The sequence below is a fragment of the Panicum virgatum genome, chromosome 3N (genome assembly GCF_016808335.1).
Source record: "Panicum virgatum strain AP13 chromosome 3N, P.virgatum_v5, whole genome shotgun sequence".
Lineage (NCBI taxonomy): Eukaryota > Viridiplantae > Streptophyta > Magnoliopsida > Poales > Poaceae > Panicum > Panicum virgatum.
Genome location: NC_053147.1, coordinates 69,669,540 through 69,690,350, shown reverse-complemented (window position 1 = coordinate 69,690,350; position 20,811 = coordinate 69,669,540). Strand labels below are relative to the sequence as shown.

Below are 20,811 nucleotides of genomic sequence, written 5' to 3'. Positions count from 1 at the left end.
TAGTACAAGAAGATTAAGAGGTGTTTGGATCCAAATGCTAATACCTTAAAATGCTAAATTTTATAACTAATCTATCCAAACAAAAGTGCTAATGAGATGAGCTAAATTTTAACCAAGACTTAAAAGACTTTAGTAAGAGTACCAGCGCCAATAGATGCTAATTGTGAGTCCACATTCATTATTGGTCTACTACTCTGCCGACTGCCTAGGTCGATCATGTTGATTGAAACCAGGCTATCAACTCATAGTACTCCCTCTATTCATAGATGGTAATTTTATTTGGAGCGGGTACAATAATAAAGACATGAAATTTTACTTATCAATCCTACTTATGCCGTCATTATTTACCTATTTAAAAGAAGCGATTTTTAATGCTCCCTTTGCATGCGCCAGTTTTTGTCACATTGTGTTGTTTCCCAATTTGTATAGATATGGTAGAGAGGCGCCCTTTTATCCACTAGTTTTGTTCCTCGCTCTTTAGTTTAAGAAGGTGGAGCCGTTTGGTAGCTCACAAAGCTCGTAACCTTGAGATTACGGGTTCGATTCCTACTATACCTGCTTCATATTCCTTGTTTATGATATATGTATCATCCATTCGTATATAGTATATGAATTTCTTTTTCTTTCCACTACTACAGAACAGACCTTTGTTCCAGGCCATTTGTCCCGGCAGCCTTTGGGCCCGGGACAATAGGTGTCTTTTGTCCCAGGTCCAACGGCTAGCCGGGCTAGCGGGGGGACAGGGGTCTTTTGTCCCGGTTGGATGCACCAACTGTGACAAAAGGGTGGCCTTTTATCCCAGTTGGTGGCTCCAACCAAGACAAAAGGCCCGCGCAGCCTTTTGTCCCGGTTGGAGCCACCAACCGGGATAAAAGGCCCCCCTTTTGTCCCGATTGGTGTCTCCAACCGGGACAAAATTCCTTGGCCCCTTTATCCCCTTCCCTCTCCCCCGCCCGAGCCATTCAGCTCACTTGTTCTTACTGTTCTTGGCTCGGGAGAGAGGAATTTTTGCTCATTTCTTCACCACATTTGTGAAGATATTTGATTCTCCGTCCATCCATCGGCGCTAAAGGTTTGTGGCTTGTTTTTCTCTTCTTCCTTGGTTTGTATAGCTCATTTCATGCTTTAGAAATAGAGAAAATATGTAGCTAGCTCATTTCTTGGACATTTAGATTGCATATGTATGTGTGATTTTCTTTTAGATTTAGATGAGTATGTGGATAGTAGAAATTTTTAGACTGAGTGTAGACACTTCATGTGATGTACTTGTATATATGACCATATTGTGGATAGTTGATTTTTTTATTCATGAATGAATTAATGAAATGATTATATTATAATTTTTTGTATTATGAATGGATTATTTTGACACTCTAGTGATGTATTTATTCAGGCTCACATTGAAACCATATAGAAGCTAAAAAATCTTTATTTCGAAATAAGTATACGTCGTTAATCTCCATCCAACGGTGATTGCACTACCTTTCGGGGATACACGATGTGTTATAAGGACGTCGCGAATTAGTTGGTCGTATCACCAGCACTTCCGATTGATAAGAAGACAGCATTTGACGCAGTCAGCATGACCGTTGTAGTACTGAGAGCATACCAACGAGCACGCTGGCTGTGCCAAGTGATGTGCCTATTAATCGTAAATGTTAGTGCTGCGACTGGTCGATTGGTGACATCCTTGTACCGCACCGTGTCCACCCGAAAGGCAGTGTCATCACCGCAGGGTTGAGGTTACTGACATATATATTTTCAGAAATAAAAGTTTTTTCTTCTTTTAGAGGGTTTCTGGATATTGAAAAGAGTGTACTCCCGGAACTGAAGGGTGTAAAAGTAATTAGAAGTTATAGAGATTTGTTTCAATTAATTAGAGATTTCTTTCAATTAATGATACATTTCGTCTTTTTTATATGATTTCATTGTTATTTGCAAGAGTTATTAATCTGATCATTGTAATTGTAATAGTAAATAATATTTGCATTGTAATGGTAATAATTTATAATTTTGTGGAAAATAAATGTATTTTTCAGTAAAATATGGCTTCAGCAGCTGGAGGGAGTGGCGCCGGTGGGGGTTATCATTGTCCTTCTGGAGAGAAGGGCATAACTCGAGTAGGTCGTCGGTCCAAAAAACCTAGTGCTTTTCATAGGGCAACGCTCCGTTATTTGGAAAAAGAATATAGAGAATGCATGGCAAGGGGCGAGGAACCTCCGTTTGATCTTGAGGATTTATTGCGGCGTTACGGTTCATCACCACCAAACTCGGAGGTTTAAGCTCCGCCATCTTCTTTTGCGCCAGCAAGAAATCTGTTAGAGCATTCTGCGTTCCAACGCAAGGACGGTTGAAAACCTATGTGTTGTTGTCCGAATTTTTAAGTTTCATGTATAGTACTCCTTTGTTAAGTTCTATAATGGATTAAGTACTCCTTTTAATTAATCAAGATGCATGATGGATATTATAGACCTTTTAATTATTCATGTTATGTTACATTTAGTTTAATTTAGGTTTGATATATTTTATTTATTCGATACGTGTAAAGAATTCAAATCGATTTATTTAAAATGCAGATGGACCGGCAATGGATGTACAATGCTGACCGACGTTCGAAAGAATTCATTGATGGCTTGCATTATTTTTTGTCTGTGGCTGAGGCAAACAAGCAGAATGGTTTTATGTGCTGCCCGTGTGTTCATTGCAACAATAACAAGGATTACTCATCTTCAAGAATCTTACACAGCCAGATTTTCGCAAATGGTTTCATGGAGAAGTATGTTTGTTGGATGAAGCACGGAGAACAGCGGGTTACCATGGAAGACAATGAAGAAGAAGATTTTGATGACCACTTTCCCGGGAATGCTGGAATCGGTGCATTCGATGACGATATTCCCATGGAAGAGCCCGAAGTAGATGTAGAAGAAAATGATCCCAGTGATGATCTGGGACAGGCATTGCACAATGTGCAGGCAGACTGTGAGAGTGAAACGGAGAGGTTGAAGTTCCAGAAGTTGTTAGAGGACCACCATAAGTTGTTGTACCCAGATTGTCAAAATGGATTGAAGAAACTTGGCACCACCTTGGAGTTGCTGCAATGGAAGGCGACAAATGGTGTATCCGACAAGAGATTTGGTGAATTACTCAAACTTGTTAAAAAATGCTTCCTAAGGACAACGAATTGCCTACCACAACGTATGAAGCCAAACAACTTGTTTGCCCTTTAGGATTGGAAGTGAAAAAGATACATGCATGCCCCAACGACTGCATCCTCTACCGAGGCGAGTACGAGAATTTGGATGCATGTCCCGTATGCAGTGCATTGCATTACAAGATTAGAAAAGATGATCCTGGAGATGTCGAGGGGGAGCCTCCCCGGAAGAGAGTTCCTGCGAAGGTCATATGGTATTCGCCTATAATACCATGTTTGAAGCATCTGTTTAGAAATAAAGATAATGCTAAGTTGATGCGATGGCACAAAGAGGAACGCAAGAAAGACTTGATGTTGAGACACCCCGCTGATGGGTCGCAGTGGAGAAAAATAGATAGAATGTACCCTGAATTTGATTTGGATGCGAGAAACATAAGGTTCAGTTTGAGTACGGATGGCATGAATCCTTTTGGTGAGATGAGCAGTGGTCATAGCACTTGGCATGTGACTCTTTGTATGTAAAATCTTCCACCATGGCTCTGCATGAAACGAAAGTTCATCATGATGCCAGTGCTTATCCCGGGTCCAAAGCAGCCCGGAAATGACATTGATGTGTACCTAAGACCATTGGTCGAAGAACTCTTATTGCTTTGGGGCGATGAAGGTGTACGGATGTGGGATGAATACAAACAGAAAAACTTCAACCTACGAGCATTGCTGTTCGTAACGATCAATGACTGGCCTACTCTTAGTAACTTGTCAGGACATTCGAACAAGGGATACAAAGCATGCACACACTATTTAGATGATACCGATAATATATGGTTGACTCACTGTAAGAAGGTTGTATACATGGGTCATCGTCGGTTTCTTCCCATCAGGCATGCGGTACGAAAGAAGGGCAAGCATTTCAAAGGCCAAGCGGACCACCGAACAAAACCGATGCACCGTAGTGGTAAAGACGTCTTCAACATGGTAAAAGATCTAGAAGTTATTTTTGGAAAGGGATCTGGTAGCCAACCTGTTCCGAACGAAAACGGAATGGCGCCCATGTGGAAGAATAAATCTATATTTTGGGAGTTACCATATTGGGAAGTCTTAGATGTTCGTCATGCAATTGATGTGATGCACCTCACGAAGAATTTTTCCGTCAACCTGATAGCATTCTTGGGAGTGTACTGAAAGACAAAAGATACAATAGAAGCACGAGATAATGGACGACAATACTTAAGTCCTGCCAGCTATACTCTTAGCAAGGAAGAGAAAGAAACTATGTTTGACTGCTTGAGCAGTGTAAAGGTTCCATCTGGATACTCATCTAATATAAAAAAAATCTTAAATTTGGCAGAGAAGAAATTTACAAATCTCAAGTCCCATGACTGCCATGTGGTTATGACCGAACTTCTTCCAGTTGTGCTGCGGGGGATTCTGCCTGATAACGTCGGGTTAACCATCGTGAAGCTATGTGCCTTCCTCGACACAGTTTCTCAGAAGATAATTGACCCGGAGAATTTGATAAAGCTGCAAAACGATGTGGTGCAATGTCTTGTTGGCTTTGAGCTGATATTTCCACCATCTTTCTTCAACATCATGACACATCTTCTAGTGCACCTTGTGAAAGAGATTGATATCCTCGGACTAGTATTTCTACACAACATGTTCCCATTCGAAAGGTTCATGGGGGTGCTCAAGAAATGTGTTCGTAATCGAGCTCGTCCAAAAGGAAGCATCGCCAGTGCCTACGGAACTGAGGAGGTCATTGACTTTTGTGTTGACTTTATTGATGACCTTAAACTGATTGGAGTCCCTGAATCGTGATATGAGGGGAGACTAACTGGAAAGGGTACATTAGGAAAGAAATCTTATGTCTGCACAGATGATTTCTCATTCAAGAAAGCGCATTATACGGTTCTTCAACAATCATCCTTGGTTGACCCATATATCGAGGAACACAAGAAAATTCTGCTCTCCAATTTCCCGAAAAAGTCAGAGGCATGGATTACACGTGAGCACATGAACACTTTCTGCAGCTGGTTACGGAAGCATCTAATGCATAACATGGATATAAGTGAACAACTGTTCTTATTGGCTAGGGGACCATCTTGGAATATCTTAACATACCAAGAGTATGAGATAAATGGAAACACATTTTATACGATAGCCCAAGATAAAAAGAGTACCAACCAAAACAGCGGTGTTTGTATGGATGCCACGGACAATAATAGAAAAAAGTACACATATTACGGCTACATTGAAGAGATATGGGAGCTGGATTACGGTATCAATTTCAAGGTGCCTCTATTTCGTTGCTAATGGGTTAAGCTATCTGGAGGAGGGGTAACAAAAGATGAGTATGTGATGACAATAGTTGGTCTCAACAATCTTGGGTATAGAGACGGGCCATTTGTCCTAGCTCAGGATGTCGCTCAGATTTTCTACATTAAGGACATGTCCAGCAAGCCAAAGAAGGGGATAAACAAGCAAAAGGATGAGCCTAAGCGACACATAGTTCTATCAGGATAGAGAAACATCGTTGGAGTGGAGGACAAGACAGACTTGTCAGAAGAATATAATAATTTTTTTGCCATTCCACCTTTCGAAGTAAATGTTGATCCATGCATCCTGCTAGCCAATGATGATGCTCCATACTTGCGCCGTGATCATAATCAAGGGACATTTGTGAAGAGAAAGTCTGTTACCACTAATCCTTCATGTACTTGAATCATTTTATATTATTCTATAAAAACGTAATCGCAATTCGAATACTTTTATTATATATGTACTGTACAATTATACTTTATGTGTTATATAAATATATATCATTTTTTTATATTTTTCACTTAATTATCAGACTCAATTATAATTTTCATTCAATAATGAATTACTCAACTAATTTTATTTATTTCAGAAAATTATATTCACATTAACACACTATACTCTCTCACTAACACACACAATCTCACTAACACACACTATCTCTCAAACTCACACACTACTCATTAATATCATGAAATTGCTTAACTTTATGTAAAATTGACTTTTTAAATGTTAATATCATGATAGAATCCACTTTCTGTCGAAAAGCAACAGTTTAAAAAAATTTGTTCACCTAATATATTTTTGCATGGTCAAAATAACAAATATGATTTCAAAAAAGTTAGATATTTCGTTGACCTAATCACTTGAATGAAAATTAATTATTTTTGTTGCGTGTATCAAGTTTATATAGAGATAAGAAATTTTGTTCCATAATTTTTGGAATCATAATTTTATTAACTGAATTAACAAATGAAAGCTTATTTTAAAAGAGAAGTAAAAAGAAATAAAAACAAACATAAGATTTGGCGGGAATGAGGGAAAACGGGCCCCTTTTGTCCCGGGTGGTAGATCCACCCGGGACTAAAGGTGGGCCGTGGGCTACGAATTTTCCCGGCCCGCCCAAAAACACCTTTTGTCCCGGGTGGAGCCACGACCCGGGAAAAAAGGCCATTTTGTCCCGGGTGGTGGCTTCACCCGGGACAAAAGGGGGACCTCCTATATATGTCCCTTCTTCCTCCGCCTTCCTCCAACACTTGGTCACAGTTCTTGATCTGCTCCGCCGCCGTCCCCGAGCGTCGTCGACATCCCCCACCATCCCCGAGCGCCGACCGAGCTCCGCCGCCTCCACGCCCCGGCCGCCTTGGACGACGACCCCGCCAGGCCGCTCACCGGTGTGCCGCCGTCCTTCCCCCGTGCCACCTCGTCTTCGCCGCCCCTGCCTCCACTCCGCCGTGGAATTTCCTCGCCGCCAGTGTCCCCCAGCCGTGCTGACCACCTCCCTGGCTTCGCATCGCGACGCAGAACCCGCTAGTGGGGATCAGAAGCCCGGAGCCGTCATGCAACGACCTCGCCCACGAGCTCTGTCGAGCGCCGCCGCCGGATCTCGACACCGACCATCCTGCATTGCAACATCCTCCAATTCAGGCCCTCCATGAGCACCACGTTGCCTCCCTGATCCTTTTTACGCCGGTTTCGGTAGGCCGTAGCTACCCCTGCAGCCAGAACGCGAACACCGGCGCTCCGCCGCCGCTGCTCCACATGCGGCCATGCCCCTGCGGCCCTGCACAGCACCGCACCAACCTGGTTTCGCGTCACCCTTGCACTGCGCACGCGCACACGCCCTTTTGCCGTGTTCCCGTGCCCAAAACTGCGCGCGAACGCGCTCGCCGGCGAGCCCGCCGCCGCAGATCCGCCCCCGCAGCTATGCCCGCTAGTCCGTGCCCCGGCGAGCCCCGCTGTGACCCCAGGTGGGTTACGCGTGCCGCACTGAGCCTCCCTGGCCCTTTTCCCGCTCGAATACCAACCCAGAGGACCGAGTTTGGCCAACTCCGGCAGCACCCCGCCGCCGACCTGCGCTCCGATGAGCCCTGGCCGCCCGATCCGCATCCAACGCTCACGATTAGATCCTGAACCGTTATGATCCGAGCCGTTCGATCGCGATCAGACGATCCGGACCCCTTGGTACCGGTTCGGCCTGGAAACTTTGCTAAAGAGTCCCTGGCTTTTTATTGAATTAACCCGCAGTCCACGTTAGTTCAAAAATAATTCCATATTAGCCCAGAATCTTTCACAGAACCCCCTGAGCTTTCCAGTTTTTGGGTCCGTAGTCCGGCCCCTATATTTTTCCATGTTAGACCCTAGATCTAACCTTTAATTATGTTTAGGTCCCTGGTTTTTGGGCAGAACCCCCTGTAGTTCCAGTTTTCTCGCAGTTTAGTCCCTGGACCTTGTTTTAGCCCTAGATTTCGCGTTCTAGCTCCGTTTTAGGCGTTCTTTATGTCCACGCGATCGTTGTAATGCGTAGAATAGTTCTAGCTCAGTTTTGTTTGCTGTTTTTATGTATTGTTGTACTGTTTCTTAGCATTTGTCTTTGTTTGCATGTATGTGTATGTGCAGGACCTTGTTTTGGCGTTGCGATCGTGAGTAGACGTTGAGCAGTCGGAGGAGTACTAGGAGCCACCTTCCGCGGGACACTTCGAGAAGCAGGAGCAGTTTGAGGCAGGAAAGTATAACATGAACATTCCTATCACCTTTAAATACAATTTCATATTGCGCAAATATGTCAAAAGTTTATAATATTTCTTGAATATTTCATGTATATTACTTAGCGACTACAAAATATTGTAGAAAATTGCATTTTGACTTCGAGAAATACTTAGAGAATGACTTAGTGAATTACTTGGAGAATGACTTAGTAAATTACTTGGAGAATGACTTAGTGAATTACTTAGTGAAATACCGTGTGAATTAATAAGTGAATATTTCATTGAATTACTTAGTGACATACTTGGAGAATTACTTAGTCAATATTGATGTGAATTACTTAGAGAATTTTTTAAGGGTTTTATTTGTATTCATATTTTAGTTACGATGGACCCGCGACACACAGACGCGGAAGACGAACAATTCCTGTTGAATATGATTGCCGAAGATCAAGGAGATGTCCCTGAACAAGCTAATGATGGCAGCAATACCGACATATATTTGAATATGTCCGGTGATGGAATTGAGCCACCATCTATTCAGGATGACGATGCTGCTGAATAAAGTGCTAATGTACATATCACAACTATACTTATTTGTAGTGACAATCATATTTTCATCTGAATGTATATGAATACTATGAATGTTTTTATAGCCGTCTGGATCATCGTCGCAGCAGAAAAAGACGAAGCGAGTCCCAACAAAAAAACTAGAAGGGTGGTTCATTATAACGGAAGTTGGTCCAGATGGCAAACCGATCGCTCTAGAAGTTGCCGCCAAAAAATTCATAAGACAATCCGGATGTATTGTAAGGGACCACATCCCGATCAGCTTTAGGCTCTGGAAAGCTTACAATCCAAGCGAGGAACGGGATGCGGTACCCGAAAGAGAAAGAATGGTGCTGGTGGGAGCTTAAGAAAAACTTCACGGTTCCAGCTGAATTCGAAGAGATATGCAAGCGCTGGACCCTTAGTAAGATGGTCGAACAGCTGCAATCATTCAAGAAAATTTTGACGAAGAAATATATCAAGACCGGGACCACACCCGTATTTACCAGCGAGCTCAAAAAGCTCAGGGGTCACTGGGATGCATTTTTGGAATACAAGTCTTCAGAGCTTTGGCTTCAGAAGGTGCAGAAGGCCAAAGACAACGCCTCGAAGAAAGTGTACCATCACACTCTAGGCCAAGGAGGCTACAAGCTTGCAATACCCAAATGGGAGAAGATGGAGCAGGATCTGCTTGACAGAGGCATCCAACCTACAACCATGAACTGTCCTGAAAGGTCAAGGACCTGGTTTTATGGTCACGGGGGAAGCTTGGACCCATTGACTGGTGACTGCATCTATGGGCCAAACATCCAGCGAGCAGCCCAGAGACTACAGGACGCCATACAAGCAGCGGCCGAGGGAACATTCCAGAACAATACTCAATCTGACCTAATTGTCATAATTCCCGAGAAGAGCCTACTCGTGGTTATGGACTCATTGAGGAGAAATCCAGAACAATACGAAAATCTTCTTAACATGATGAAAAAGTAATTCTACCACTACTCCGTCGATGACCGATAATTTGAATCACTTTGTTACTTGACTATAATTGTTCTAATCATGCACAGGATTTGGAAACAATTCGCTAAAAATCATTCAGGCAAATTTGACAAGGAATTGAAGATCAAGACAGATTTTGCGGTACGCACTTGGATGATTCGTTGCACGATTCATTAGTTTTATTATATATTCATGTAAATACCTGATAATTTCTTCTCTCTTAAAGTGTATGAGGCAGAAACAAGGCACTAATTTATGCACATACTATGTATGCGAGAACATCCATGGTCTGGTAGGTCCTCCAAGGGCCTGGACAGATTGGGAGGAGGAAGTAAGTAAAAAACTTGTTAATATTTGAACTCGTATTTTAATTAGTTGAAATTAATTATCTCCTTTTTCCATAGGTCGAGGAGATGCGCGATAAATTCATACCGGAGGAAAAGATTATGGCGATTCAAGAACAATTGCCCGGATTTATTGTTGAGCAAGTCCTCGATCCCAAAGGCGAATTCTACTATGATGGACTATCTAATATTGACAATCGCAACAAATATGATAATATACGCGTATATATATAATTAAGAACGAATATACCTATGTAAATATATATGTGTGTGTATGTATTAAATTTATATTTATGAGTATGTATGTATTATATATATAAGCACTCCAATAATATATATGTGTATATATATAATATTGGTCCTAGACATTTTCATATGTAAAGGAATTCACATGTATAGATATGTGTATACATATATATATATATAAGTGAATTAATTTATATATGAAAACTATCTAGGACAAATATTATATAAGTAATTATATATATATATTAGTGGAGATCATACACACTGAATTCCAATACATAAGTTTAATTGAAATGCAAAAGTATAATTGAAATAGAAAAAGAATTGAGAAAAGGAAAACAGAAAAATCAACCGGGACAAAAGAGTGCGCTAGCCACGTGGTGCTGGCAGCACCAACCAGGACAAAAGGTAGCCTTTTGTCCTGGTTGCCAAACCCGGGACAAAAGTACCCCTTTTGTCCCGGCCTGGCGTTCCCGGTTGGGAAACCGGGACAACAAGGGTTTTCCAACCGGGACAAATTAGGGTTTCTGTAGTAGTGTTCCTAAAAGAGTTTCGGTCTAACAGGCACAAATTTACTCCTAGTCAGTTAATATGGACATAGTAGGGTCCGAGAGGCAATAGGTGGGTGGGCTCAAATAAATAAGACTATCAATCTTGAAATTTTCAAATTTTAAAATAAGATATCATCTGTGAACGGAAGAGCAGTAATGAATAAATTGATTTTGCACTCACGCATGCATGAGGAAGGAAACCAAATAATAATGGAAACGAATCCTTGCATTGGCACCGCAGTGCATGCAACTAAACAGATCAAAGCACAAACTAGGCCCGGAATTAAGGAGTGGTTGTTTCTTTATTTAATTTCAATCAAAATAAAGGAAATCACGGAATTAATTAATTAATCTTCCTCGTTCAAGAAGGCCGGCGGCGCGCTGCCATCATATCGTCTCGTCTGGCTATGGCAACAACCAACGGAGCAGGCGGCGGCCGGCGCAAGTTCTCCAAGATCCTGCTGCCTGGCTAGCTTCTTCGAACTCAGCTTGGTATGTATCGTCTCGCGTTTCTTTAAATTCTGTGCAAATTAAATCAAGTCGTCAGATGAATGAGTTAAAATCAATGCCCTCCAACCAATGCGCTGCAACATATATAATCGATCGATCCATCGCAGTCCATCCCGCCCAAGTTCACGGCGGGTCGTCCCTGGCGCGCCGCCACCGCCGGCAAGCTGCGGGATCCCGCGGCGAGGTCGTGGGACGTGGACCTTCACCGCGACGGCGACCATCGGCTGTCCTTCACGGGCCGCGGGTGGCTCGGCTTCGTCTCGGCCAACGGCATCTCCGCCGGGCAGCTGCTGGTCTTCGAGCACCGCGGCGGCTTGGACTTCGCCGTCGACCTATTCGACGCCTCCGGCTGCCTCAGCGACGATGGATTCCGTGATGAAGCAGCTGAACAGAAGCGCACGACGACAGAGACCACGGCCGAGTGCCGACGGCGGCCAGAGGCCACCGGGGTCAAGAGGAGGAAGCGGTCGCCAAGCAGCACGGCCGATACCGGCGACGATGACACGCTCTGGCGCCGCATCGAGAGGCCTTACCAGCTGCGCTACTTGGACCTGAGCAAGAGTTTCTGCGAGCGCCTTGGCTGGACGTCGTCGCGCGACGTCGAGTTGCTGGTAGCCGGCGGTGACGACGAGCAGCGGCGCTGGCCGGTGAGCGTCAAGGTGTCGGCCAAGCAGAGCGGCATGATGTGCGCCGGCTGGACGGAGTTTGCGCAGGGCAACGGGGTCGGCCTCTCCGACGCCTGCGCCTTCGTGTCACTCCAAGGCTCCCATGGTGGAGACTGGAGTGCTTCGTGTCCGCGTCATCAGGGGCAGGGGCACCACCACCAGCTGACCTCACCTGATGGGCCATCATTTTCACCGGTTTATGATCCGTTTGCACCTATTTGAATATGCTTCCATACATTTGTGAAGCTTGTAAGCTATTGCATCGAACACATCCATTTTCATGCTGGGCACCCTTCAGTCCATTTTTAGCATCTCTCGTGGACTATAACACATGTTTTTTTTACCATTTTACTATGCTATTTTCATCCGTTTATTACCAGTTTGAACATCGGTGAAGGTAATAATAATAACCCATTCAAGTATTCAACTGAACTCAACCGTTTTCATATCGAGCACTTATCAATCTATTTTCAGCCTCCCATGAACTATAGCACACGATTCTTGGCTGTTTTCCTCCCAGTCCGTTTTCATTCAGGATCTTTTTGAACTCCTTATGTTTGGTGATGCTTATGAGATCTGTCTTGACATTATATTGCATAAAATTAAAATGTATATGATACCTTTTGATCCTGAGAACACGGTGGCGGCGTAAATTTAATTTGCGCACAAGAAGTCGATGATGTGAATTGAATTTGTTGGCCGGCGGGGCGATAAGATTCAGTGCTAGCTAGGTGACTTGACTCCATCCCATACTGGCATGCCCCCAGCTAGCTGAGTTCCACCGAGGTCGCTGCTTCAACTGCAAACGAGGTGGGCTTGCATGGATGACATGTCATCCATAGGAGCCCCGGCCTATTAAACGCTGGTTCAGATAGAGCACTGTGGTAGTAGCCTGGTTGGTGCACCTATACACAGTCCGAGTATGTTTACATACAGGTCCACGGGACTAGTCAGAGAACAACTGCAACAAGAAGCTTGCATGCGCGAACAATCGTAGTAGTGACCTCTACTTTGCCTTTGTTCAGTTCCCTTCAAAATTCCAAAACTTTACAAGATTCTTCATCACATCGAATCTTTAAACTCATACATAAAGTATTAAATATAGCTAAATAAAATAACTAATTATACAGTTTGTTTATAATTTGCCTATTTAATTCATAGTGGGACAATAATTACCAAATACAAACGAAAATACTACAGTATTTTATAGGTGCACTTTTATGTATCTAAACAAGGCCTTTGTGTCAGCAAAAAAACTCTTCTTTTTTTGAGTTTAGTAAAAAACAACTCTTCTACTTAACTAGCTAGCACTTGTTAGAAGGAGAAGTCAAAAGTAAAGCATAGTAGGGTATGCATATTTTTTAAACGAGTTAAATACACCAACGGCCCTCGAACTTGTCATGAGGTGTCAGTTAGGTCCATAAACTCGCAAAATCGAAATCTGGCACCTTGAACTTGTTAAGTTGTGCCACTTAGATCCATACCCCTTGAGATGGCGCCATGTGGCATGAATATATACAAAAAAAGTTCTTAAATTTTATTATCTTCTACCTTCACATCCTTGAGGAATAGATAGAGAGAGGAGGCAGGGCTGCTTCGCAGCCGCGAGCCACCGGCTTCCATGTTGTGCGCCCGTCTCCGGTGAGCCGCCAACCTGCATGCCGCTCCTCCCTCTGCCGGCGCGCCCCTCCTCCTCTCACGTGTGGCTATCCTCCTCCGTCCCGGCACACCCCTCCTCCCTCCCTCCCCGGCCAGAAGCAGAGCGCGCGGGAGCTGTTCCTCCTCTGGCCACGCCAGACCCTCCGGTCGGGCCCCTGCTCGGCACCGCCCCTGCTTGAGCTCCGCCCCCTGCTCCGAGTTCCGAGATCCGCCCCTTCCTGCTCGTGAACATGGCGGCGGCAGCCATAACGGCTCCATGGCGCCGGCGGCCAAGCTCCGCTGCGAGGGAGGACCGCGGTGGCGGAGCATGGGGCCCCACGTGGATCGAGCTGGCTCGCGCGCCGGATCCGCCGTCCCCTGGTCCTCCCTCCTCCATCCTCCTCCCAGGGCGGCGGCGCTGAGTGAGGTTCTGCAGCCCGTCGACTTGAAAGCGCGGATTCAGGCGGCCCAGCCACGTGCGCCGCGGCTGGCGGAGCTACATGCGACCGGGGGGGGACGGGGCGCTCGACCGCGGCCGCGGCCTGCGGGGCTACGCGCGACGGCGGTGCTGGATGGTCGTGGCCGGGTGGACCTGCGAGCGGCGGCGGTGCTGGATGGTCGTGGCCTGGTGGACCTACGAGCGGCCGCGGCTTGCAGGGTTGCGCGCGCGAAGGGGCGCGCCGCGGCCGGTGCAGCGCAACGAGGCCGGCAGAGCCGTGAGCGGCGCCGGGGCACGGCCGCCCAGATCTAGTCTTGGTGCTGCCGCCGTCCGGAGATGGGAGCCGCCGCGGCAGCCCACGCCCGCCCACGCCGTGCAGGGGTCCGCATGCCGCGGCCAGTCCCGCGGCCGGAGGCTGAGGGAGCCCCGGAACGTGTACAACCCCTGGAGAAGTGGAGATCCGACCGCGATGTCAGGTTCCCCTGCGCCAGCACCACCCCGGGCGCCGGCGCCGCCAGCGCAATGAGCGGCAGCGCCCAGAGCCCCCGCGCGCTCCTCCTCCCGATGCCGGCGGTGAGAGAGAAGTGAAAGAGATGAGGAGGACGTAGATACAGAAGATGATAAAATTTAAGGGCTTTTTTGCATATATTCATGTCCCTTGAAGGGTTATGGACCTAAGTGTCGGGTACCATGATTAGGGGCACACTAATCAGGGAACTAAAACCGCCCTAAAAACGCAAACGCATGCTGAGCAACCGGGCCCATGAAGGCCTACAGCCTCCTTCCAACCTGGAAGAAAGGAAAAGACTCAAAGAAGCCCAACACGCGGCCCACGTACGCAGTGCGGCCCATCCGCATCCCCCTCTCAGACCCGCGGGGTGAGCTCCGCCTTGCTCAAGGACTCCCCGTCGAAGCCCTCGACCGCGCCCCGCGTGTCCGCCTCGCTCGAGGGTAGCGAGCCTGCCCTCGAGAGAGCGGATCGTCTCCGCCTCGCTCGAGGGTAGCGAGCCTGCCCTCGAGAGAGCGGATCGTCTCCGCCTCGCTCGAGGGTAGCGAGCCTGCCCTCGAGAGAACAGATCATCTCTGCCTCGCTCGAGGCCACCCTTCGGTGGAAGGGACAAACGGCCCTTCCGCTCACCCGCCTGCCGTACGGAGGTTGTGACCGGAGTCTCGTCCGCCAACTCTGGTCACTGCTCTGCCATTCCGAACGCTGTGGCGACACTGTGGGAACCTGCGATGTGGTGCAAGACGTGCTCGGCACTGCTCCAGCTACTATACTGCCAACTCCCCATACCTCCTTCGTACTTTCCCTTCCGCGGAGCCCTCGAACGGCATGGGCACGACCCTCGGAAGCGGCTCCGGCCTTGACCGGGACAAGACCCTGGCCTGTAGGACCCTCGGAACACCACCACGCCACGCCTGGACGATGGTACCCCCACAGCAACGACCATGCCGCCCGTTGGAGCCAGGACGCCGGCGCGATCTCAGCCCGCGCCCGCGTCTGTGTGACACGTGGCGGCTCCGGACCCCTCTCGAGCAGCTAGCTGAGCCGAGAGCTCGCGGGAGTCCGGATGGCACGTGGTGGTCCCGGACCCATCCGCGGAAGTCCGGATGGCACGTGGAGGTCCCGGACCCACTCGCGGGGGTCCGGGTCCGCGGCCACAGGTGCTGAGCATTTTCCACCTCTAGGACACGTGGTGACACCGGACCCGTCCCCGAGCGGGAAGCGGATCCGGGACCGTTGGTCCGGTGAGATGGAGTCAATGACGATGCCCAGGACGACTGCCACGACCGGCGCCATGCCCCAAAGTGTACTTCCCACAGTACTCGATCACTGCACCCCCGCGATTCGGGGAGAAGACGACGACTTCCATGATCCCCTGTGCATGTACACAATCCCTCCTTGTGTCTATAAGAGGGGGGTCGGCCCACTCGGTAGAAAACAACGCTTCGCACTACTAGCAGAGCACATACGCTCCTTTGAACCCCGATATTGGCACTCGCCTCAATCAACTCCTCCTCTAGAGGAGACTTGGGAGCTCCCCTCCCTCTCTCGCCTCGCTTGTACCCCCTACTACAAGCACCCCCGGTGCAAGATAGTACAGTGCTCTCGCACACCCCTTTACTGGACGTACGGCTCCACGGCCGGAACCAGGATAAACCCGTGCGTTACTGTATTGCCCCTTGCATCAACATCTGGGACGAGGAACACGCAGTATCATCACTGGTTGGGTCCGGACCGTCGGGTCAGGGCACCGACACTAAGTGGCACAACTTAACAAGTTCAGGGTGCCAGATTTCGATTTTGCGAGTTTGCGGACCTAAGTGACACCTCATGACAAGTTCGAGGGCCACTGATGTATTTAACTCTTTTTAAACGAACCAACCAGGCGAGCCGCCGACTATATTAAAAAGGAGATAAAACCTAAACTAATCAGTACAACAAAAGAAAGGAAAAACAATACAAGCAAGTTGAATTAGGATATCAACACATACTCAACTCAACTATTGATCGGATTGGAACATCGACACGATCCATAACAACTCTAGCAGATCGGATTGATATATCATCACAAGCCGCACAACAACACTCCGCACAACTCAGACTCGACCATACTAGCCGGTCTCCACCCGAGCGCGCCAGCACCGTACGTTGTACCACTTGCTACATTCTTAAGCAAGTAATGGCCTTGTTTGGTTCCCTGGCGCTAGGTAGCGCTAGAAACTATAGCTAACTTTGACCGTTAATTACGGTGTCAAACAAAGTCAGTTTACAAAACCAACTTCAGAACCCCTGCACTAGGAACCCTGAAGAATCTAATGAGGCCTTTGACTGCGTGATTAGAAGATGGTTACTATAGCATCACTGTAGTCAATCATCAATTAATTACTGTCATTAAATTCATCGCGAAAAGTTACACACATCCATAAAGAGGTTTTACAGATAAACTTCATTTAGTACTCCATACATGCGAAATTCTTTTCTCGGCTTGCGTGTGCTAAGGAATAGTGGAAGGGAACCAAACAAGGTCAATAAACAAAACTGATGTCACTATTACTTTGACTGATTTCAGTAGTACTACGTATCTATATATCCTATATAGATAGCACCCGCTAAATATTTCTCTCTCCATGCAAGATGTCCACCTCATTCTCCACTAAGTGTCCCACTAACTTTCAACTACCTTATTAATTACAAAAAATGTTCATGTTGTCATCTCTACAATATGCAATACTTTTAATCTTTAATTAACTAAAGTAAAATCATATACATACGTTATTTTTTCATCACCTATTCTTCTATAATGTGATCAATATTGTATTGGTGTTTCTTCTTTTAGATTATCGATTTTTACGAGATTCAATAAACAAGAAAATGTCCATATGACCTCTACTATGTGCAATACTTTTAATCTTTAATCTATTAATGTAAAGTCATATACATACTCTATTTTTTGCAATGCTTTCAATCTATTAACGTAAAGACTCATATGCATACTCTATTTCTTTGAGCATCTATTCTTTTATAATGTGATCAAATATTCTATTGATGTTACCTCTGTTAGTTTATCGATTTCTACCAGATCTTGATAAAAAATAACATGCAAGTAAAATTCATATCATCTATATAGCATATATAGATGACACCCACTAAAGTCATTAACTCTATTTCTCTTAACATGCAAGTTATCTGTATCATATAGGAACCCATTATATCAAATGTCACATCAACATCCACTAGGGCTATCTATTTATGTTTTCCATCGATTTTTTTGTGAATGTTGCCATGCAATCATCTTAATTTTTGTACTTTCAAATTTCACGTTAAAATTTTATTTAAAAAATCCCCCAGCAACGCGCCTAGTTAGCATTATTACTGATAGCTTTCTGGTTGCTGCAGGGTTTGGGTACACTGTGGGGGATACAGTCCATTTGCCTAGTACCAGAGTACTATTGTACGTAGAATGAATCAAGAGAAGTTAGGATACTATTGTACTGCTCCTTCTATTCCAAAAATAATACAACTCTCATTTTACTTGGAGTCTAATAATTTTAAATTTAACTAAATTTGTAAAATTATATTTTTTACACATATATAGAAAATTATACTATAAAATAAGTACTATTAGATTTATTATGTAATTTGTTTTTATTAAATCAATTTGAAAATATAAATATTAGTATTTTTATATAAATTTTAATTAAATTTAAAATTATTTAACTTGCGAGATTTGCATTTTTTGGCAGGGAGTAGTATCAAGCTGTGTTTGGATCTCTGGGATCAAACAGCAGCCGGCCGCCGTTTGTGCGTCAGTTGACGAGCACCACAAATCATGTAGAGCTAGCCAAGGCCAATGCACACCGCTCAACTTGCCCCACCTCCGAGTTCTGAAGGCTTGCAGCAGAGCAGCAGAGCAGCAGAGCACCAGAGCCTTCGTTCTTGGTCGGTCGGTAATTTACTAGCTAGAGCTAGCCACCGCTCAACTTGCAACACCTCCGAGTACAGTAAGCGATCCGATCCGATCCGATCCACCCGTGGTGCAGACTGCAATGCATGCAGACGCGTCATGTCACGATAGATGCGTGAATGAAGCATTGGTTGCTCGTCTAGCCGCACGGAAGCTGTCGGTCCGATCTATCTCCAGGCTCCAGCTACCGTCTTCGATCTTCTTCTCCTCTCCATGCAATACAGCAGCAGCTACTGTAGTGTGGAGTGTGGCAACATATACAGCTAGCTAGCTGGCTACCAGTAGTTAGTGTTAGAGTATATTAGATAACTCCGGATATGGTTAGTTTAGAATTGATTGTAATCTCGCTTCCTTATCTCTAGGAGAGGCTACTTGCCCTTCAAATCATGTACTCTATATATACCGCTCTAGGGGCTCAATGCAATATATCGACCACATTATATGTATTCTACTTTTCTACATGGCATCAAACGCCTAGGTTTTAGATCCTGACCTAGCCGCCGCCGCTTCCGCTGCAACCCGCGCCGCCCCCAGGGAGATCGATCTCCGCCGAGGGCAGTGCCCTCCTAGGATGCGCCGCGGATCTCTCTGATCCGCGCCGCCGCCGTCGTCAACCAGCAGCAAAGGGACTCACCTCGCCGGTCATCGCCAGGATCCGCCGCAAGCACCGCCGTTCTCGTCGTCCCTGCCAGCGCATCTGGCAATGTGACCCCATCTACTCATACAACGCCGTCACCACCGCTGCCCAGAGCGCAGTTTCGCTGCCCTTGCGCGCGAACCCGCGACTGCAGAGGAGATCGGGGGGCGCCATGTTGCTGCACCACTAGGGCACGTCCGGTGGCCGCACGCCGCCCCTCCCTCGCCGGTCTAGCTGCGTCGCCTGCGGCCGCCGCTGTACCCGCTGGGGTGGCGGCCCGACCTCGCTGTCTGCTGTCGTCGGGCTGCGGCGCCCCACCTGGTCCTGCTCCGCCGCGTCATCTCTCCACCTTCTGTGGCGGGCCGCCGCGCCGTCGGATTGCCACCCCTCCCCACCGGCTCTCCTCTCTGCTCGTCGCGCGCGCCGGAGAGGAGCGCTGCTTGGGCGCATTCCATCCCCGATGTGCTTTCGCCCTCCTCCCTTTTCCCCTGTCTCTCTCTGTTTTGACCGACGGGAAGAGGTAAGGTGGTTGGCGGGCAACTGCTACGTGCACCCGAGATTGTACCCGCGGGCCCCCTGCTGTTGTGATTTTTTAAGTTTTTCCCGATTTTATTATCGGGTTTGCGTCGCCCTGCCGTTCGTCGCCGCTTTATCGTCGACACCCCCGAAGGACGAGGTTGTTGCTGTGCCCTTCCAGGCTGCAGCGAAGACGTTCGTGATCAAGCCACCCTATAGGTGTCGTCGCCTTTTCAGGCGGTGGCGCCACTCGCCGTCGGTCTTCGTCAAGCAGGTGCTCGATCCGCCTCCGCGCCTCAAGCCGTTCTCGCGCGGATATCGCCGCCGATGTTCCTGAAGGAAGACGTAGTCGCCACCCCTGATCTGAGCGCGACACTTGCTGCAATCTGCGCCGTCGCCACCCCTGTCCTGAGCGTGACCTAAGTCGCAAACCGCGCCGTCTACCATCGTCATCCGCCGCACCGTCCTGCTGCTGTCTTCGGCAAGAAGCTGCTGAGTTTGTGAACTCAAGCACCTCGATGACGCTTCGATCCACGCCCCCTCCACGGCTTCGACCACGTCCACCTCGACTTCGGCTACAACGGCACTAAAGGGCTATCATCTGAATGAGTCTCCAGTTAAAGCTTTCGTACCGGCATTCCGACTGCAGGGGGGATACGTCTCCATTGTTCTCTAGTCTGACCGTTCGTGTTGCTACCGCTTCGACTGCGGGGAGATGTCAGAGTATATTAGACAACTTCGGATATGGTTAGTTTAGAATTGATTGTAATCCCGGGATAACCTTTCTTATCTCTAGGAGAGGCTACTTGCCCTTCAAGCTATGTACTCTATATATACCGCCCTAGGGGCTCAATACAATACATCGACCATATTATACGCATCCTACTTTCCTACATTAAGCAGCTCCTCTAACCTCTGGTGGCTATGCTGCATTTACTGGTCTCACTCACCTCTCACCTGTACTTGGCCGCCGATTCCACCCTCTGATCCGCCGCCCATTACTGCCTGCCTGCTCTCCTCGTGCCACCACGGCCGGTGCTCTATATAAACAACCTCCATTGCTAGCGAGCTCTTGC

General features: G+C 47.0%; 1 protein-coding gene across 1 annotated transcript; it reads left to right on the top strand.

Annotated features, from left to right (window-relative positions):
* Positions 1-2,897: 2,897 nt before the first annotated feature.
* Positions 2,898-12,258, top strand: LOC120668091 (putative B3 domain-containing protein Os04g0347400). Its single transcript, XM_039948036.1, has 2 exons — positions 2,898-2,954; positions 11,479-12,258. The coding sequence occupies exons 1-2, from the start codon at positions 2,898-2,900 to the stop codon at positions 12,256-12,258; spliced, it is 837 nt and encodes a 278-aa protein (XP_039803970.1).
* Positions 12,259-20,811: the final 8,553 nt, after the last annotated feature.